Source organism: Gavialis gangeticus, unplaced genomic scaffold, assembly GCF_001723915.1.
Source record: "Gavialis gangeticus isolate Ggan-Ray unplaced genomic scaffold, GavGan_comp1, whole genome shotgun sequence".
Lineage (NCBI taxonomy): Eukaryota > Metazoa > Chordata > Crocodylia > Gavialidae > Gavialis > Gavialis gangeticus.
Genome location: NW_017728993.1, coordinates 778722 through 793110, shown reverse-complemented (window position 1 = coordinate 793110; position 14389 = coordinate 778722). Strand labels below are relative to the sequence as shown.

The following is a 14389-nucleotide window of genomic DNA, read 5'->3' as shown; positions in this document are numbered from 1 at the left end:
ACCCTATGGCCGGATCTCTGAGGTGGCTCTGAAGCTTTGGCCAGATCGAGGCAGAAACCCGGTCCAGAGCTCCGGATCTGATCACTGCCATCCGGAGCGGCCGGATCTGAACCCAGATCGGATTGCTGCTGACTCGCACAGGCCTACGTCTTACTCCCCAAGACATGACAAACTCTGCAACTGTCCTCGCCTTCTGGTCTATTTGCACAGATTTTACTGCTATAAAGTATCACTTGTAACATATAACAAAGTCAGTCAGCTAGTTAGTTGATGTATATATTTAAAGAAAACTAGAAGGCATTCATCCTTGCTTTATAGCAAAACTATTATGTAACAGCATTTTTTAACCTTCAGTTAGACTTTTCCATTTTTTTTATAACAAGGTATTAATATACTTGTAATTTAACACATCTTCTCCTTATGGGACTTATTAGCAGTTTAACTTAACACATGGGTGCACAAACTCAACAGATAAGATGACAGAAATTACAAGTATTGTATGCTTAAGAAAATAATCTAGATGAATGATGAAAGATGTCAGAGAACTGCTAGACCACATCAAACAATGAAAACACTACCGGAGACAAGCTATTTAAATATTAAATAAATATCTAGAATTACTGAAGAAAGTTGAATAGCAGATGTAATGGAATGTTATTTTTTCTAACTTATTAATACTGTAATTATGGACTCTGCACCCCTGCTAAAAAGACCATTTGTCTTAGACTGGATATTTCACTAGTTTTTGTTTTTTTCCTGCACTAAATTACAGTTATTACCTTTAAGTGGTAAGCTAGAACTTGTTTCAGGCATAGTTAAGATGCTTATAGAATGATTAAATACTGGGGTTTTTTATCTCTGGTTTATAACTGTCTTTTTAGAATAATGTATATGTTCTGCTGATAAATTAATTGATGTCACACAGCATGGTTGATTTTTAGAGGAAAAAATCTGTTTAGGGACATTTTAATTAGTTTCAGGAAATGACTCTGCAATATTTTGAAGATTACTTGAAAATCTGCCTTGTAGTAGTGAGCTCTTCTGCACGGTATTCATACGGTGCAAGGGAAACATTTGTCAGACACCCCCTTACCACTTCTAAGGAATGACTCAAACATTTATGGCTAATTAACAATTTGTTCTTGGAGAGACTTATTTTCTGAAATCAATCTTGCTAGGTGGCATTAGTTAATTTATCAACCAAACATTTACATTAGACTAAAAAGGCAGTTATAAAAATACAGACACATACCCAGGTGTATGTGTCTGTGCACATGCATGTGTGCAGAGACACATGCATACACTTTCACATAAATAAAAATATATAGAGAAGTATATGTACACAAAGAATACAAAAAGAATAAACTAGAAGCATAATTACTTACATGTTTGAAATGGCTAATGAAGCCAGTCAAAGTATGTTAATGAAAGTTAGCAGCTAGGACAAAATTACTGTATCAGGGTTGTCAGAGAGACAGCAAAAGCACATTCTATAGAGAGCTAATGGCCTATAGAATTGCTGTATGTATATAGTTATTGAAGCAAAGCTTCAGGATTCCTACCTGCAACAACATTAGTCAATTTTAATTGCACTTCTGCTACTTGGCTACACTAGCAAGCCATAATTTTTTCCAAATTATTATGTGGCACTGAATCATTTAGCTTTAAGAATAAATACAGGTATTTGTACATGACAGTTGAGTGTTCAACATTTAAAAGTAAACATTTGTTTAAAAATACCACACCATGCAAACTAATGCCACAGGGATTTCTTTTTCTACATAAAGGAAATATTGAGATCTCAAATACAGTGTGGTATCAGATAGTAATTTTCTAATTTTTAAATCAAACCAATATTGAAAGTGTAGCAGGAACTGAACTAATGTAGCTGATGTTAACATAGAGTGTAATAAAAGGGAAATGTAACCGTGTTAGTCTTGTCCTGTAAGCAACTTAAACTCCATTTTGTATCCTTCTGCTTGACATAGTGAATGAATTCTGCATAGCCTTTGTGTATGAGTAGGTATAAAAGGGCGAATGGTGACAGAATAGCATAGAGATGGAAGAAGAAGATTTAACTGTTTATGTAAGCAACACGGCACCAAATGTAAGTTACCAGTCAGTAAACTAATTAATAAATGGCTGAAGAATCCTTTTCAGGCCTACGACACAAAGATAACAAGGAGAAGGAATGCACCCATCCTACTAGATGGGCAGCAAGAACACTCCAAGGCTGAGAATACAACCGCAAAAACAGAAGCTGGGTATGGAAAAGCCCCAAAGCACTGAGACAAAGGATACCAAATCCCTATAAAAGAAGACTTTAAAAATGCTGGGTGAAGTCTGTCTTTCAACTGCTGTTTTGTCAGAGCACAGACATGTCTGTTTCACCCCACTCCAAGCTGTTATCTACAGGATCTCTTTCTCTCTCTCTCATAATAACCACCCTACCTGCACCTTCTCTCAATAAGGCCGGGGCCGGCCACCAAGTGCTGTTATAGAACAACTGCTGCTGGTAACTATAATATCTGAATGGTTGTTTTGTGTTTGTGTGTGCCTGTGTGTAAGTTTTCTGCATGATGATTTGTGTGCATCTATACGAGTAGTGTGTTCAAACCTCTAATTCATGTAATCAATAAATGCAGCATTTTGCCTTATCTCCCTCTATAAGGTCTCACTTGTGATTTGAGCAATTGGCAATTTGTGTAACAAAAGGAAATCCAACATTAACATTTTCTTATAAGTAAATGCATGTAATGGACTTGTTTTCTTTCTTTTTTGTGGGTTTTTCCCCACAAATGGGAATTTAGTATCTGAGAACAGATTTTTATATTTAGCATTCAACTAGATTTTTGTAGTTTAGCTTCTATTCACTTACAGCACTGCAAGCTATCATCTTAAACATTGGCATTTACTATATAATCCATACAGCAAACACTGAGATTCAATGGCACCCTGCACATTATCTTGCTTTGTTGCTCCTTTGCAGCTTCCACTCTTGCCTTGGCTTTCTGCAATCTCTCAGTGGTATTTTGAAAAAAAATTGACTCTATAAACTTCTTCTCTGCCAAGCTTTGTTTTTGTAACATTGATTTCCTGGAAGAAACAAAGGAAGACATTTAAGTCTTATTCGCATAATTTACAGCAATTCAGATCAGCTGGGCAAACTTTGAGAACTTCTTTGTCTTTAAGAGTTAGGCTCTTACATATGGCACTCTTTTTTAATATAAAACTTATAAATGTGTGTAGTTTCTCTCTTTATTATTATATAACTTTTTTTACCCAAGTAAGCAAACCTTATATGCATGCTTTTTCTGCTTTCCACCACAAATGTTTACAATGAAAATTCAGTTATTTTTTTATCCTAACTGTTGTTAGTATCACCTGGTTGTATTCTGCTTTTTTTTTTGCAAAGTATTTTGGTTGTGAATATCTTTGAGTAGGAGGACGTGGGCTAATTAAATTCACTTTAATGGTCATCTCCTGAATCTGGAATCTGACATATTACAGCAGCCACCCTCTTTTTTTCAACTCTTTCCTACAGAAGAAAAATGTTATATATTTAAACAAACTAAAGGAACAGATTATACTTCTTCCATGTGAAGTTCTCTTGCAGTGCCAAGCTGTGAACCTCAGAAATGAACTAACTTTAGATTGTCCTGGGGTTAAACCCAGTCTAGTGAATACCCATACATGAAAGCCCAGCCATTCAACCAACCCTGGGGGCTGTGTTATTCCTACCTCCTGGACCAGACCTTGACTGAGCTATTTTTAGCCCCACAACTATCCTCCCCCACCACGTTGATCTACCAACACCCCCCTGGACCCACCAGCCTCCAACCTGCTGCCCTTTCCACCCATGGACCCACAAGCTCCCCCAATCCTCCCAGGCCTTCCCCCCCCACCCAGAGGTACTTACCTTGGGCTACCTGCACCACTCCTGGCAGTGGCAAACACCTGCATATGCCACTCCCACTTAATTTAAGCCACTTAAACTTAATACAGATCCCACAAATGCCTGTTCATGCCCAAAGACCAGAGGACAGCACTGTTTGGCTGTCACAGAACGTTATGACAGGACAGACTGAGGATCATCCCCAAAATGACCATAAAGTGGATAAGAACACTTCAGCTGACAGAAACTATGACTTTCTTATTTGCCGATAGGAACAGTAACTGGGATTACAGTGCAACATCATCCACTGCCTAGGCACAGGTTGTGCTGGGTACTGGATTTCAACATATGAACACCACCTAAACCACTGGGACCAACCTTTTGCCACAGGTGTGCCGTGAGTTAAACCCCACACCCTCCCTGAGTGCCACTCCAATCCCCTTCCCCTGTCCAATCTATTCTGTGTTCTGCTGTGCACTCCCTGACCAATCTGTCGCTGTGCATTATGTTCCCTGTCTGATCTGTTGCTGTGTCCCCCACTCCCTTCCTGATCTGTCATGTGCCACACACACAAGGTTGCCCATGCCACTTGTGGTACCTGTGCCTCAGGTTGACCACGCCTAACCCAAACAAATCCTCCAGTTACCTCCAGACTGAGTTAAGTGGGCTTTTCTGAGATTTATCTACTAGCCTTTCTCCACAGAAGGAAAGAAATAATTATTCAGACCACTGAGGTCCTTCAAGTTCTTTGTTCTTCTTGCCTCAAGTGCATGTTCTCAGATTAGGTTCAAGGGACAGGGTTCCCTTAAAGAAAGAAGTTAAAGATGTTCTTAAAGCTTTTCTTTATTTTGTGTTCCTCCTTCTATTTTATAGGAACTCTTTATTTACAGTACTGTAATCCAACTTTCGATCAATTTGTGAGACTGTTTTAGTGTGACAACACAAAAATGCAAAACATTGGAAGCTCATAGTATTCCAATGAGCACAAGTATCTTAGTCATATCTGCATGCTACATTCATATTCACAATGCTAACAACTAAGAAACAACATACCTCTGCTCCTGAAGACTTTTAATCAACTCCTTACATTTTTTCACTTTTTCTTTACATTCTGTAACAATTCTCTCTTTCTCCTTTACAGATTCCTTGCATTTCTTCATTCTGTCTAGTTTTGAGAAACTCTGTGTCAAGGCAACATGCTGAGTGCTGAACTCTTGAACAAATGAATACTCTGATGCTTTTTGTTTCTTTTTTTCTAAAAACTGAGCATGCCCCTCCCTAACATCTTCAATATATTTTGATCTTCTTACTTCACGCTGTCGTAAAGCTCCTTGAATTCTTTTATCATCTTCTTTGCACCTTATTTGAGCACCATGTTTTTTCTCCCTAAGAAATCCTTCAACATTGTGCTTAACTTTGTCTTTAGCATTCTTCATCTGCATAACCCTAAATTCTTTTCTAGTTTGGATGTCATGTTGCTTACTCTCCTTATAAAATGTATCAATATCATAAAGTGGTCCACGCATTCCAGATCCATACATTTTAGCAAAAATCCTCTTCTCTATCCTGCTTGGGCAATGCATCGCTTTACTCTGGCAATTAGGATGAATACCCGAATGAAATCCATGTACAGCATGCCAAATTTCTTCTCCTTGCTTTTGAAATAATGGAAGTTTAGCCCTCACTGGATAAAAAATTGCTCTACCTACTGAGAGCTTAAATTTATTTTCTACCTGCTCCTCCATATTTGGTTTCTCCATGTCCAAGGAACCTACAAAATAAAGGATAAAATATTAAAGCTAGGATGTAATTTAATTAAAAATATTATTGGTCTTAATATTTCAGTATTTTATTAGAATTTAATGTCTGCTGGTAAGAATGCCGTACTGAAATCTTATTAGATTGAATTAAACACCATAATTCTTTGAAATTAGACTAAAACCTTCTTGTCTATCTGGGACTGCTCTAATATCTACCAGAGTTTGCTTATTTATCATACTTCAAGGTAAAAAATGCCTTAGAATAAAAGCCTAATAAGAACATTTTATTGGAGTCAAAATCGCCATGCAAAAATTTTTAAAAAGTATTTAATAAACTACGATTCTTTTAGCCCTAATCCAGCTCCCAGTGAACTTGATAGAAGTGTGTCAATCAGCTTCAGAAGTTCTTGGATCAGAAAAATATTCTACTACTCAGCAAAATACCAGTAGTATAAACAATCAGGGAAGCCACCCCAGGTGCTAACTTGGGGTAGTAGGAAGCAGTGCCATTGCAGCTTCACGATCATGCTAGTGGCCACAATCAGAAGTTGTCACTGCCTGTATGAAAACAGCTAATCTTAGTGCCCAGTTGCATCATTACACCCAAGCGAAATACAAATAAAATATTTTCTGAAAGCTTCAAAAGTTCTTATATTTGCTGCTTTTTTAGAGACAGACTTTTAATTGACATTTTAAAATTGCAGCATAAAAATGTAACTTCTTAAGAATACGATTATAAACAACTCCAGTTCCTAATCACTTTTTAAATATATCCCTTGCCTGCATGGTTTAACTATATTTAATTCACAGTATCTCTTAAAACTAAATGTCAGAGTCTTGTGCAAGTTCCTCTATATTCAGGGCCACAACAGATTCTTTCTCCCTATTAAATTCTTAGCATAATGCTTTTCAATCTATTGTTATATGGTTTTATTTATGGGGAACTGTTTACAGCATAGGCATATGCAAGGCTATGAATTATTTTTGCAAAGGATGAAATGCAAAATTAAGCTAGTTTGTCTGTTTATCACAAAAGCCTTCTATTTCAAGCCTGCTACAAAGCCATAAATATTCTTTGTATTGCAAAGCATGATAAAAGAAGATTCAAACAACCATAGCATGCAAAAAAAAATGACAATAACTGTTTCTCATAACTTGAGAGTGCTTTTTGCTCTTGCTGTTTTGTACTTTCTACGGATATCACTTTGGAGGTGGTATGAATAATTCTTCAGGAGCAGGGTCAAAAACAAATTAATAGTCAAAAGTATGGCTGTGTTAAAAAGGAAGTGATTTGCCTTGTGCCAGGTCACAAAGACGGATGTGGCCTGGTGCCAAATTCACAACAGTTTTTACTTAATAAGTTATTGAGTCAAATTAGCTGAATTAATGGAAATGGCACGGTCCTCGTTGAAATTCAGTCTGATCCAAAATACTTTGCTGAACTGCCATCACAGACTTCAGCAGGACTCTTTAACATGTCTTGATCTGTGTTTTATTCAGTTGGAAACCATCTGTATGCACTAGTTCACCAAATGAAGCCAGCTATGTATGTCAGTTTTAATAGGGGTGGTACTACTGCTGCAAATTGCAAGGCCTTGCTTTCCATATACTAGTAGGTTTAAATGTGTATGCCTTCTCCTACCATAGCCCATGTATTCAAGAGGTGATGTCACTTGGTCCTGGTCCCCACCTCTGGAATAATGCTTTATCTGATAGACCACTACCTGGCTAGTAAAAGAAAAAGCCTAAAAGTTCTGCCACTGGCAAAACAGACAACACATTTATGAGGAAAGCCACCCATTAAGGCAGAACATTCAACACGAAATTCTTCCTGACCTCATAGAGAATCAGATCTAATTTCAAATGCCCCCGAGAGGAATGTTTCACAGAACGAGGAAATGAGACAGTAAGGGCATTTATACACATATTTGTCTGCTCCAATGTGCCGGAGATCCGGCACGTCAGAGTAGACTTGATTAATCGAGTTTGCTCTGCACGCGAGCTGAGGTGCCCAGCGCTGCATCATGTGCATTTGCATCAAGGTGAAATGCGCATCAGCGTTAAGAAAATGGTGGTGGTGCACTTTGCAACTAAAACACCTTCACCTTTTAAAAGCACCCCACGCTGCAGTGCAAGCATGGGTACAAATGCCCTACGTCACCAAGGAAGAGCAAAACAACCAGAATTTTAAACAGAAGGAATCAAATAAAAATGAAGTAAAAACACAGAAGAGAATTCAATAGTTGGGAAAGTGGATAAGGAAAATAAAATGGGATTAATATGTAAAAGCTGGAGGGAATCTGCCATGCTTGTTAGTTCCCTTTGCATAAACAAGCAGCGATAACCCCAGCTAATCACACTAGTACAAACAGTTGACAATCTAGGTTACATGAAAGTTTATTATCAATCACGATTGCAATATTGAGACCAGGAAGAGTCTGCTTATGACATGATTTCCAACCCTCCCACCCTTTGAAAGGGTGGCTGGCTTAAAAACAAACCCCAGCTAGGGGCTGCAGCATACATGTTATGGAAGTGCTGTACAAGACTAGCACAATTCTTCCCAAGCCATCCATAGGGCAGTACTTATGTCACACACTGCCCACAGGATCTAGCGACTACATACTGCAATGCAGCTCCAAACAATTGTGCAATATATACAGAATACTTATATTCTTTTTTTCAAACATGGAATTTAATAAGCATTCTCCAAAATCCTTTACACATGATTTCGAATTGCATAAGTGTATCACTGATCAAAGTGAGTTGTTTTAGGAAACGAAGGAAGATTAATTACAAACTCACAATATAGCTTTTTGAATAAGATAAAACCTCTAAAATACCTTAGCATAATGAGAGAGAAGAAAGATATATTACTCCTACAGTGACAACTAAACAAACTGCAACACTATGTGCAGCCCACTTTTTCTGTAGGCAGATAAATATGCATAATAGATGGTATTCTCATTAACAACATAGTGGTGCTATACCTCAGATTAACAATGCTGTACTATAATATAAATTATCTTCATATTATGAATATAAAAATATTCTGAAATGTCTCTTGTGAAGGGTGTGGTCTGCTGAAACAGAGACATTCATTGATTGTAAGGCCGGAAGGGATCTCTGAAGATCATTGGGTTCAGCCCCCTGCACCTGGGTTCAGCCCCCTGCACCAAGCAGGAAAGATAGTGTCTAGGCAGTTACTACTAAATTTTTTATGAACTATAAAATGCTACCAATAGGAATGTTTTACAGATTTGCTGAAGCAATGTTAAGGATCACACTGGCAGTAGTACAAACTGAAAATGTGACATTATCTCCATAATTTATGTTGTACTGTTTCCACGTTGTAGTACATAAAATGGTACATTAGCTTATATACTCCTCTCAGATCTCTATACAGACCATTGGCGCTGAGTAATATGGGGGCTTGAGGACCCTGGCTCACCTCAAGAAGAGGGCTGTTGTGCCCAAACCTGAGGAAATTACAAGCCAAGCAGAAATGGAGAGCAGCTCCTTCTAGGTAAGTCTATGGGGGCAGGAGGACAGGTGATACACTGGGGCAGCAAGGGGAGGCATAGACAATGCATTGAGGGGGATGGGGGCACAGGTAACATGTTGGGGGCGCAGAATAGCACAGGTGACATGGTGGAGAGGGGCAAGGGGGCCAAGGTGATGCAGGCAGGGGGGCATGTGTCTCCTGATTTTTGTGGACCCACAGTGGGATGTGGAGCAAAGGGATGCAGTCAGGCAGGAGCTGCCTCTGCAGCCCAGTGGGCAGGACCCAGTGCAAGAGACAGTGCCATGTCACCATGGCTGACAAGTTGAGGTGCCCCCTGCCTGCTTGGCCGCAGCTGGGGCACAACTCCGCACCAACACCGCTGCTGTGCCTCACCTTGGTGGCCATGGAGGCATGGCACTCCCTCCTATGCTGGGTTCTGTCCACTGGGCTGTGGAGGTGGCTCCTGCCCAGAGCTCGTCCAGCCTGGCTACAGCCCTGTGCCCCACGCTCTGCTGGGAGTGCAGAAATCTCAGGGGGTTCATGCCTGCCACATCACCTATGCCCTCTTCTGCCCCCACACAAATTGCTTATGCCCACACACCTCCCTTCCCCATGTGTGCACCCTGTTCCCCACACACTAGGGGGCAGTGAGCAGCGGGTCAGGAGTGAGGGGCATCAGCAGGGCCAAGAAACTTTCCACATGTCCATAATCTTAGGCAAAAATAAAAGTTGGTGCCTACGCTACAGACAAAGTAGTAAGAAGCATCAAGTGATTTATTAGCCTTTTCCCTTTTTTCTTTTTTTTTCGAGTTGTTAACTCAATCTTATTTTTACACACAAACTGAATTTAACATATGGCTGTAGCCACAGGAGGGATTACTTAGCTGTTTACAGCTCAAATCCATTCCTTTTTATGCATTCCAGGCATATCTACTTTGCTTACTGATTCTAGTTTTAGAACTTTAGGAACTGCAGAGTCAATATGCAATAGTTGCACAGGAACAACAAGTCTGGCAGGTCTAAAAGCAGGCACTGGAGACAAGCTCAGAGCAGCCTCATGGGAGGAAGATCTGGGTCTGAACTGTGCCCATAGAATGAGAAAATGGTGAGATGTGCTTGAACCCCTCAGTTCTGGTACATGCTCCCATAGGACAGTAGACAAGCTCTAAAATGTTCATATTGACTTGCAGTCAACTTAAGGTATCTTATGGTCAGCATTCATAGCTCCACTACAGCATTCATAATGGAAGTACCTATGTGAACAACTTTGATCTGGCCCTACAGATCTACAGTGCTTTTGTGACTTTGTCCAGTAAGATGACATTCTTTATTCTGCTTTCCCGTGTGATCATAACTCATCGTAACTCATCCTGGAGACTGGAAGGAGTGGAGACAGGGGAAAGGCTCCCTGTCTTTTTGAGATTGGGGTTACTCTATTCTTGTGAAGATGGTACAGGGGTCAACTGCTCCCCTCATCCCATAGACTAGGAGGTGAGAAGAGCAGCAGCCACGGCTCCATCTCTTACCAAAAATGGAAAGTCCTTGGTTTCAGGAAGTCCTGCTAGCTTTCCCTTGCCGCCCCTGCCACCCTCCTGAGCAGCAGGGTGGACACATAAAAGCTGGCAGATGGGAGCAAAGCTCCAAGCAAGTCTTCTTGACCCAGGTTCTGGAGCCTTGCCAAGCACTCTCTGCTCTCCCTGCAGTCTTCCAGGTCAGCCTGGAGAAGTGCAAGAAGCAGGGACTATTATGTTGGGAGTGAACTTGGAAGGTTCTCATCATGGGAGAATGCCCTCCTCCTGTCAATCAGCCAATAGGCAGATTGGAGGCAGGGGGCAGTTTCCCAAGCTATATGTGGTAGCTGCTGCTTTTCGGCACCTGTCAAGTGCTAGACAGTCTGCCACCTTCCCAGGCAGTAAAGCAGGCAGGCTGTTTAATTAATGGGCTCCCATAAGAGTGGGAGAGGCCTAGGTAGCAGCCCACTAGGGCTGGAGGAACATCTGTATGGTGCATCTCCCAGGTTATTTTTGTATCAGAAGAAATTCCTTCTAGTAGAAATGAATGTCTGTATGCAGCGTATGGTAGTTTGCCAGAGAACTATGCATGAGCCTAATAAGGATGTGAAAAGTAATAGCCCTGGGTTTTTACATATGGGAGATTAGTTGAAGGGATGCTCTCTCTGCAGTCCCCTATTCTGTTGCTTTAAAACTTGAAGGTCTCCTTCTCCCTATCTGTGAAGCTTCCTAAGCTTCCACAGACAATGTATAATTGTTTCTGGGGAATCCATGCTTTCATCTCTTTTCTCTTACTGACAGTGTATGTAGTCCTACCTCAGCAGAACTCCTACAGTCAATCTTGAAACTTTGCACACAGTGTGCTCTGGAATATTCCTCTCAAGGAAAGCTAACTTTGAACAGCCAATTATAAGGCTCTTGAAGGTACAGGTGAAATGTTGTAAGTAATGAAAATATTACCAAAGAGATAAATACTCTGTCTGGGATCATCAAAAAGAAAGGAAGGAATCAGAATCCTTAGGGCTTGAGGAACAGTATTAGCCAATTTTTTTGTTAAATCTGCTAATGTCAATGCATGTATCGTTTTACTTTAAGTTTACAATATATTCTGTGTTTTTCAATTTGGCAGTGCTCTTTCCCATACTTGTGGCTAGAGTAATTTATTTATGAAAAGCCTAGGACAAACATAACAACAGCCTCTCCCATCATTCTTCTTTATGCCAGCATGTGAGTACATAAGGCAAACAGGCTCACTCCCTTTGGTTCCAGTGCCTGACTCCCATCTTGGCCCAAAGCAGCTCTTATAGTGGAAGTCTAGTTTTGCCTTTCTAGCCCTGGCTATACGAAGCATGCACATTTGCTCTCTGGGGATGGTATCTGGTCAGCACTAGGCATCATGAAAAGTTTGAGCAAACTCAGAGATTGAAGTCTTTGAAGATTTTAATAGTTACAGTTTCTGAACCCTTGACAGAGGGGTTCAGAAATTTTCAAAGGCTTATAAACCTGGTCAAATTTGAGTGCATTTTTATCAAAATAGGAAAACATTCTCTTGGTATAAAGGCAAATCCCACCCCCCCACACACACACATTTCAAATCCTTTATCTAAAGTCTGCGAGTATGAATGCTGTTCAAAAAGAAAGGGAATGAAATTTGTCAAGGCACAGATTTTGCTGTCTGTGTTCTCATTTTCAGAACTGGCTGGACCATTCTGATTCAATTCATGAAACAGGTCGAGAGAGAGAACCAAAATGTAAACTTTCAATCCAATGAGTTAGAGTTTGGCAGAGTTATGAGTAACTGCACACTTAGAACTACCAGCTGTACCTAAAATAAATAACTAAAATGGTTGCTAATGTTCTCCTAGTAGCTTAATTTTATTTATAGTTAGTGTATTTCTTTTTAATTTTATAAAGTACTATAAAAGAATAATGTGACTAACCCTTTCTCAGTGGAATTCGTCGTTCCTCTAGTTTAATTTTTCTCTCTTTTTTTCCCAATGTAGGTAAAATAGAGATAACTGCTTGTTTTTCTCTTCCAAGACATAAAACAGGAAGCTCTTTAAAATTATCCATAGAGAAGACCTGTTAACAAAATACATTTTTGTAATTAGATATACTGCTATATCAAATAAATGAAGATTTGTGGTACTAATATACTATTATTCCTCAAAAGTAAAATACTGTATATATGCACGTAATGTTTTGGGAAAAAATTCCCTTCGCCTGATATTTTGGAGAATTACTACCCCTTTCTTGCAAAAAACATGTCTCCAGGCAGTGTCTCTATACACATGGCTGGCTGGCTACTTGTTCTAACTCCTTATACCTCTGTGCTTCTGGAATAAATCCCAGCTTTTAGACTAAACAACGCTTCAACTCATCATCTGTTACATCAAGATGCCTTCCTCTGCAATTTGTAAATGATGAGGACACCTTATATTTTACTGTATGAGCAAGCAAGTAGTCTCACTAAGAAAGAGTTTATATTTTCATATCTAAGTAAATGCAATACTTGTAAAATATGCTTGACTGCAACTGACTCCCTTTATTTATCAACATGACTGGTACAGTATACACAACATACATTCATTGTCATGTACACATGTTCAACTCTTGACTCAGAGTTTCCAACCTTACAGCACGAGATGGTTTTATTTTGTTCTCACTAATTTCTATTTATTTTTTTTACTGAATCTGAAAACAAAAATGCCAACTTGAACTGACTAAAGTACCATGCATTATAAGGTAGGTATTTCATAATTAGAAACTGAGCTAATAAAGAAACTTAGCTCTCATGCCACAGAAGAACAATCAGATGATAACATTTTCTCTAACTTTTCATATGAGCCAGATTCATCCTGGTGACCTGTACTTAGTTGAAAAGTTTTGGCAATGTGTTACAGAAGCTGAGTTACCCAGTCTCTCAGGCCTAAGATTTTGCAAATCAATCAGTAACTTCTTAAAAAACTAAACCCCTAATTTAGCGCACACAGGCAATGTCTACACAAGACACTGACTACATAGTAGCCCATGACTACTGTGTAGTAGCGATGCATGGCAGGTATCAAATTAACTGCGCAGTAGACTAATTTAGTGAGCAGTAAGCACCTGCATGTGTAGACGGTAATGCTTTACTATGCAGCCAATTAGTCAACTACATGGTAAAGCATCTCATGAAGACGCACCTAATAATTACTATTTTGGGCCAGTACCAAATTAACAATTTTTCAAATGAGCTTTTCAGTATATCCTGTCATTATGTAAAATAGCAAGGTACAGAAATGAAGAAAGAACGCCTGCTGATAGGCACTGAATTTGAAGATACGTATGTATTGAATCACTTAATGGCTCTAGAAATTCTACGTAGAAAGCAGCTTGTCACTTGAGTGCAATGTATACAGAAGTCCTTAGAGGCTTCAAGGCAAACTAGACCACCAGAAGATATACTTGAAATCAATGACTGTTGCATTTTATTCCAAGCCTGAAATGGGTCCTGCGAGTTTACCCTGGCTTGGGAGTCAAGAGATGGCAGTTTTATTGGTTGCTTGGATGTGCCAATATAACTGGCAAAATGCAAAAGGAGACTCTTCAATACTATATTCAAGGTTGGAATCATATTACCTTATATCCAAGTTCACCAAAGTGACTATATTCTTAAGACTTTGTCAAAGATTAGCTTTGCCTTCTTTGTATGACAATAGCTAACAAACAGTAAGTT

General features: G+C 39.4%; 1 protein-coding gene across 1 annotated transcript in view; it reads right to left on the bottom strand.

Annotated features, from left to right (window-relative positions):
* Positions 1-306: 306 nt before the first annotated feature.
* Positions 307-14389, bottom strand: part of LRRIQ3 (leucine rich repeats and IQ motif containing 3) — a 57980-nt gene continuing 43897 nt past the window's right edge. Inside the window, exons 4-6 of the mRNA XM_019528399.1 lie at positions 12612-12753; positions 4949-5666; positions 307-3096 (exon numbers count right to left, since the gene is read on the bottom strand). Of these exons, the coding sequence (XP_019383944.1) occupies positions 2898-3096; positions 4949-5666; positions 12612-12753 (1059 nt within the window). The 3' untranslated portion in view covers positions 307-2897. The remainder of the gene's footprint in view (positions 3097-4948; positions 5667-12611; positions 12754-14389) is intronic.